This window comes from Alnus glutinosa, chromosome 11 (assembly GCF_958979055.1).
Source record: "Alnus glutinosa chromosome 11, dhAlnGlut1.1, whole genome shotgun sequence".
Taxonomy (NCBI): Eukaryota; Viridiplantae; Streptophyta; class Magnoliopsida; order Fagales; family Betulaceae; genus Alnus; species Alnus glutinosa.
In genome coordinates, this window is record NC_084896.1 from 7,638,889 (window position 1) to 7,646,498 (window position 7,610).

The 7,610-nt window shown below is 32.9% G+C and overlaps 1 protein-coding gene across 1 annotated transcript; it reads left to right on the top strand.

Annotated features, from left to right (window-relative positions):
- Positions 1-2,893, top strand: LOC133882744 (peroxidase 10-like). The gene is made up of 3 exons (XM_062321959.1): positions 1-270; positions 749-1,202; positions 2,141-2,893. Exons 1-3 carry the CDS (start codon positions 43-45, stop codon positions 2,548-2,550), a joined length of 1,092 nt encoding a protein of 363 aa, XP_062177943.1. The 5' UTR covers positions 1-42; the 3' UTR covers positions 2,551-2,893.
- Positions 2,894-7,610: the final 4,717 nt, after the last annotated feature.

Consider the following 7,610-nt stretch of genomic DNA (forward strand, 5'->3'; position numbering starts at 1 on the left):
CAGAATCAGAATTTCACAGCACCTTGTTCATGCTCACAAGCTATGGGTCAAAAACTCTTCCCCTGTTTCACCCTATGTTTAATTCTGTCTTTGTCTTCACCCATTTATAGGTATCCCCTTGTTTATAGCCAACTTGATTACAATTTCTATGATAAATCATGCCCCTTCTTGTCCATGATTGTCCACAATGGTGTTTGGTCAGCTGTCAAAAGTGACAACAGGATGGCTGCATCCCTACTTCGGCTGCATTTCCACGATTGTATTGTCGATGTAATTGTTCTTTTCTAAAACCTTTTTACCTCTAGCTTTTTGACATTGTTGCATCTCTTGTAGTCCAATCTCTTCCTGCCAGAATCAGATTGGAGCACACACATACAACACACATGAATATATAAACACATGTTCTTTTGAGTAACTTTGAGAAAGAGCAACTTATACCGAATGCTGTATCGCTCACTAATAGTTTCCTCAAGCACCCTTTATGTTTTAGTTGGTTGCCACCTGCCAATAACTAAATTATTATCAGAAGTTTCTATCTGTTTACACGAACAGCTTAAGTTACTTTGCCCAGTGTCTAATACAACCCAAAAAGGCATGTTCAACTCTGTACAAATTACTTGTTAATTCTATGTCCCTTCAGATTCTTTCTATTTGCTTCTTTGTTGGATATTTTAGCATGAGTGAAATATTTGTGTGAAACATTCTTTATGTACATCAACTTTGACTTAAGTGTGATTGCTTGGCATAGGGGTGTGATGCCTCAGTTCTTCTTGATGCTACAAAAGATTTCACGGGTGAAAAGAATGCTCCTGCCAATCGCAATTCACTTAGAGGTTTTGAAGTCATCGACAGTATAAAGGCTGATGTTGAAAGATTCTGTCCATCAACTGTTTCTTGTGCTGATATATTGACTCTTGCTGCAAGAGAGGCTGTTTCTATGGTATTTGATACACCTCCCGCTGGAGGGCCTCCCAGTTACTGGCCTGTTCCATCAGGCGGACGAGATGGAACAACAGCATGGGGGAAGCCTGGAGGGCCTTACAGTTACAGCTGGCCTGTTCCATTAGGCCGACGAGATGGAACAACAGCAAGTGAGAAGGCAGTTAATGAACAAATACCATCACCTTTCGAGCCTCTACAGAATATCACTGCAAAGTTCACATCAAAGGGTCTTGATTTAAAGGATGTTGTAGTCCTCTCAGGTTCTTGTTCTTTACCTTATCTTGATTTTAACATACTAAATTGTTACTCTAGGAAGTAGTTTGACCTCCATTCTCATGCATATATCATACTATCCATCTGACCATGATAGAATTCTTTGGACTCATTTTCACATGCCTTGAGAGGATTGATTTTTCGTGCATGGTGGAAAACTCCAAGCACACCCTTAATTAGGGCCGAACACGAACTAAAAGCATTCAAATTTTTTACTTTTAACTCTTCTCTAAAATTTTAACAAAACTCATAAAATATATCATTTAACAAACTCTCTACTCAATGTTAAATTTAACTTTGGTCAGTAATGCTTTTTAAATGTAAAAAGTCCAAAAATGAAAGCTAAAGATTTTTTAATATTCTTTCTCTTTCATACTTTTTCTTCTTTCCTTTAAACTAAAGTAAATTTTTAATGTAAAAAGTCTTAAAATTGGTTTCATCAATAAAATATAATATGTAGTTAAAGTCGAGAAATATTTATAGAGTTGGATGTTTAGTGGTCTTGAAAAGTGGCTAGCTAAATCAACTAAAGTAGATTTTTGGAGTAAAATTTAGAAAAATTTTGAAGAGTTCATTGTGAATGCTGTTAGTGGGTTAGTGTTGAGGGCTCTGGCGTATATAGTCTTATGTTCATACCTTGACATAACCTGAACCCGACATGCAGCATAAAGGCTGGCAATTTTTTACACGACTTGCAAACCAGATACGAACCCAAAACTAAATTAAAGGGTTGGAGTTGAAGGGTCTGATCCCTTTAATGAAATTGGTCAGATTATGGTTAATCTATATAATCTTATATTCAAGCTTCAACACGATTCGAACTTGACGCGCAAACAGGAATCACCACCCGTGCTCTTAATTAGGACATTCCTTAATTTTTTTTGACACGGGGCTTTTACATATGTACTACTGGTGTCTATTACAGGAGGACACACCATCGGTTTTGCCCAATGCTTCGCCTTCAAGAGGAGACTCTTTGACTACAAAGGCTCTGGCAAGCCGGACCCTACACTCGACTCTTCGCTCCTCTCGAGCTTGCAGAGCACGTGCCCCAACAGAGGTCCATCGAAGACCAACCTCTCTCCTCTTGACATCACAAGTACAGATAAGTTTGACAATTCGTATTACACAAACCTCAAAGGCAACAAGGTGCTTCTTGAGTCTGATCAAGCTTTAATGGCGGATCCACTGACTGCTGCAATGGTGAACAGTTATAGCATGAACCCATTTCTATTCTATAATGATTTTGCAGCATCGATGATAAAGCTTGGTAATGTTGGGGTTCTCACGGGGGAAAATGGGCAGATTAGGAGGAAATGTGGCTCTGTGAATTAACCAAGGTTTTAGTCACTGTAAAAGGGCCATGGCCTAATAAATGTGTCATGGAGGCTGATATGTAGATCGTAATGGATGACCAAATCCAAGTGCAAAAGGCCATTTGAATTACAACGTGGTCTACCATGAGTCGTTACAACTAGTTTCGATGTCAGCATTTATGATTGCTTTGCCTTTGAGGATCCCATCTAGAGTTGTGGTTGGATCGCTATCAAGATTAGATTTATTTTTTTGGTCTTTGTATTTTAGATGTAATTTTTTATTTTCGTTAACTATGTTGGTTATTTGTACTCGTTCTCACTCGTCTATAAAAAAAAATGGCCATTTGGTTTAAATGTCAGAAGCGGAATCCACGTTTGAAATTTTGAATGATTAAGTAGGGTTGACATTTTTTATATGGCTCACGAATCTAATATGAACCTAACAGAAAGTAGTGAGTTAAAGTTGATAAATTTAATTCGTTTAATTAAATAAATCAATTTAAGATTAACCTATATAATCTAATTATGGTGGCATGAAAGGTGATATATAGATCGTAATGGATGACCAAAACCAAGTGCAAATGGCCATTTTAATTTGATGTTAGAAGTGGAATCCACATTTGAATGATTATGCAATGTACTGAAAAAATTAAAATACAAAATAGATCACTCAATCTTCTAGAGCAGTGACTGGCTCATATGGTTGACATTCGGAAATTGTTACTTTATTTGAATGTCAAATCTAATCAGAAGGATGTCAAAATTTTTAAAATATTCTTATTTTTTTTAAGAAAAAAAAATTTGCAAGAATTTAGGTGTTAATTAGGATTTAACGGAATTTGCAAAAATACTTACACCTGAATCTTTCCTATCTAATACACTTCCCAATAGTTTCCATTATATTTCCTTATACTAATTAAATATTATTTCTTTACAAAATACAAATTTTCTACTTACCCTCACATTTTTTACAAAATTCCAAACACAATTCACAATGAAAGGCAAAGAGAGGAGAGATGAAAGAGAATTATTTTGTATTAACATAATGTATAGGAAAGATAAAGAGCTTCTCTACACATTGGGTACAATGGGTAACATTATAGCATACCCAATATTTGGAAACCTATAAGAAAACTTCTGTAAGTAGTTTTTTTGTATTTTTTTTCTTATATTTAAAGAAATGAAACAGTTATATGGTAGTTGCTGTGAATGCTTTAAAAGAAGGAGGTTGGGAAGAGTGAGAAGCGGGACGAAGGGAGGAGGTCCTAAGTGGGAGAGGGGAGAAGGGAGAGCGGAGGAAGAATGAAGGAGGAGGCAGAAACAAGAAAGTCTCTCACTTGGGAGAGGGAGAATCTCATAGAGGAGTTATTCTAAGAATTTTGCCTAATGTCTAACTTTGTACTCCTTAATCCTCATATCAAGTGACTACTACTCAACTTGGTCCATTCCCTCCTCAACCTTAAAGCCTCACCATTATCTAAGTTCAACAAGTTCAGAAAATTCAAACCACTATAGCTAGGAGCAATTAAAGTAATACTAATTCCCTTTTTTTTTTGAAAAACAATCATGGTTATGGCCCACCAAGATCAACCCTAATGACTATTATATATCATCAGGTGGTGAAACATATTTTATTGTTTTTTTTACTTCTAGTTTCAAATGGGATGAAGAAGGGAAAGTTTCTATTTGAGGGTGAAGAACAAGTTCAAATGCACATAGATTCAAAAAGGAAGCCGACAAGGAGTGCTTGGATTCAAAAAAAGGAATATAAAGAAAAGCTGCTTCCTAAGATGCCTGCCAAAACTTTGTACAGTCACACTGAGATTTCTGTCCTTCTCTCTTCCTTCTATATAATTGGATCTGCCAAAACTATTCTATAGCATGAACTATCATACTCATCATCATCATCAACCATATTCTCTCTGTTTTCATCTCAGATTCTCTCTCTCTTGATTCTTGAAGCTTTTTTTTATTATTATTTATATACTTATGTACAACAGATAATGAAATTGTTAAACATATTTTGAACCAGTAAAAAAAAAAAATATTATCAAAAGAAGAAAATAGAAAGGGTGAAAAGAGACGTGGTTCAATTAGCTTAAAGTTCTAGGCTTTTAGCCTAAATTTTAACCCTTTTCTTTTTCTTTTTCTTTTTTTGGCTAGTTTTAAAATAAATAATGCTCAACTTTTTGACCTTTCAGAAAAAGCAAACCTATCAAGTACCCAAAAAAAACAACTTTAAAAAATTATATGATTTCCCACTATCTTGATTGCACCCTTTGGCATCATTGAAATTCATCTGATTGAACTAGTGATATAAGGACATATAATTTAGGAATGAAGATGAGAGTAAGTGAAAAGAGATATATAAAATTTAGGTGGTTCAGTTTATGATTTACGTCTATAAATTAAAGTCTTTTCTTGACTACACCTTTGCTTAATTCATTTTATTGTCTACAAGATTCTATTTATAGAGAAAATAATCTAAACGTTACAAGTTTCTTTTACATCTACGTTAACAACAATAAATTTAATTTATCATATTGTAACTCGATCTTGCCTCTTGAGTCTTTGTAACTCTTGTACCAACAAATGAGAAGCCGATTATTTTAAATTGAAGATAAAATTGTCAAAAAAAAAAAAAGAAAAAAAAGAAGTGAAATGACAATTTTATCTTTATTTTTAGATTCTTTCCAATTTATTTAAATCGGAGAGAATTCAGTTCCTATTAAAATAGGAAGAACCAAGGAGAAAATCAAGAACACCAATCCTGCATCATGCCCTTACAGATCGAGCTGATCTGGGCCAAGACAAATGAAGACATGGTTTGGGACTTGGGAGGGTGATGGTTTACTTTAAACAACACCATGGTGTCTTAGTATTAATGCCAAGAATCAGCAAAAAATGACCTTAACAGAGTAAGGTCTAGGGATTACAAAGTTTCCTCAAAAGTTGATTACAAATTAGGCTAGCTAGGAGGATGCTCCAACCACATAGCATCCAAACAATGAGAAGCAGCCTCATGAGCAAGAGAATGAGCCACTCCATTAGCATCACTGCGACAGTGAGCAAAAGAAGAGGACTGAAAAAAATTCTACTTTTGATGTATGCTCTCAACAAAGTGGCCAATACAGTGCAGATGAGGGGAGGTAGCCGATAGGGCTTGGATAACTTGAAGAGCATGGTGTCTTAGTTGAGTTCTTAATCACTGTAGGAAAATGAGACATTGTGCCGGGATCACATGTGAGTTCAAACAATTCCTTAATAAGTAAGATTCAATAAGTGAAATATTTAATTGAAATATGAGTTAATAACGGAAATAAGATTCAATCTCTCTCTCTCTCTCTCTATATATATATATATATATATATATATATATATATATATATATATATATATATATATATTAATACTATATTAAATCATCGGTTATTCTAAAAGCTTAAACTGATAAGAAATTATTGATTTAATAATTTAATTAATGTTATGGCAATTATAGTTTCCAAGGGGTCGTTCAATCAACTGAGAACCACGCTTTATGAGTGGATGTCACTAGTTCGAATCTCACATCTCCCTCTCTTGTGTGGATATGTCAAAAAAAAAAATGTTATGACAATTATAATAATTTTCTCATCTAGCAATAATAATTTTTTTTTTTTTTTTTTAAGGACACTTGATAGCTTAAGAAAAACCATGATACTGATATAGGTTGTAACGTTGTCACATGATTTCTTTTTACCATTTGTATAGCATTTGGTATTTTTTTTTTTACCTTTTTTTGAAAACGCATAATTTTAAATGCTAAACTATGATTTTAAAAGACAACATGGGATTTTGTCAAGCATTTTTAAAAATCACGTTTTCAAATTTCACATTTTAAAATAGTTATTTTTAAACACACTTTTTGAAATCACAATAGGCCAAAAAAAAAAAAAAAAAAAAACCCTAACTCATTAAGTTTTTTTCCCATCAAATAGGCATTATTAAGTCATATTTGTGAGTGTAAATCGCTGATAACTTAGCACATACTCCAAAATAGCTTAAAGTGAAAACAAGCAGTACCCAGCCACAGGAAAGAAGCCGAATATATGCGGGTTCGATTCACAATGCATTTTCAGAAATTTTTTTATTTTTTTTTTATTGTACATTTCAAAAATAAAAATAAAAATTTGACTGTTATATATATATATATATATATATATATATATATATATATATATATATATATATATATATATATATATATATATATATATTTGCACTACTTTTTTTATTTTTTATTTTTAAAAAAAATCCGTCATCAAACGAGCTCAATTCTTAAATAATTAAGTAAAAATACTTCTCCATAAATAATGCAACTGATATTCCAAGATATCTATGTCTCTGAGAATTACATTTTCATTTTCTAAGGTTTCCAAAGCAAAGTAGCTTGGCATGTTAGGATAAGTGTTTTATATTCTCTCAGAAATAAAGAGTAATATGAAATACTAGTATAAAGGCCAATTATCATAGCTCTGCTTCGCTTTGATAACTGGTTCATTGGGCATAATTAAGTTTATGTTGGCATGAAAACAAATAGGTTGCGGGGGTGCGAGACAACCCTCCTGTGATATGCGGTACAAAGTATTTTAGGATTTTTCAAAATATTTTCATATAATTAAGATTTTCTTATAAGTATTTTGTGTTGTAACCCTTAATCATATACTGAAATATAATCACACTTATATAAACGTAAATACATTGTCAAATCATGTCAATTTATATTTTAATTTTCTCTTATAGATTCTATATTATTCATAATTATTGATTATTGTACGCAATATATATCAACAACAAATTCATTCAGTTATTTCTATTTTTGAAGTATGTCAAACCCCATAAAAGGTTCCCAGGAAACTCTCCTACCATTGGACAAGGATCATTTTCATTTGAAATGAAGAGGATTTTTTCAATTTAATTAAACAGTAAAAGCATAATTATCTTTTTACATTTTCAAAGAATGTAAAAAGACAATTATACGTACACTTTTACAATAAATAAAGGGGAGTAGATCCAAATTCCCCACCATTTGAAAAGGGT

Excerpts from the sequence above, each read along its gene's own strand:
- LOC133882744 (XM_062321959.1), top strand. The coding sequence starts at position 43 with ATGGGTCAAAAACTCTTCCCCTGTTTCACCCTATGTTTAATTCTGTCT. Across the intron at positions 271-748 it reads TCCACGATTGTATTGTCGAT|GGGTGTGATGCCTCAGTTCT; the intron begins GTAATTGTTCTT and ends TGCTTGGCATAG. Across the intron at positions 1,203-2,140 it reads GGATGTTGTAGTCCTCTCAG|GAGGACACACCATCGGTTTT; the intron begins GTTCTTGTTCTT and ends TGTCTATTACAG.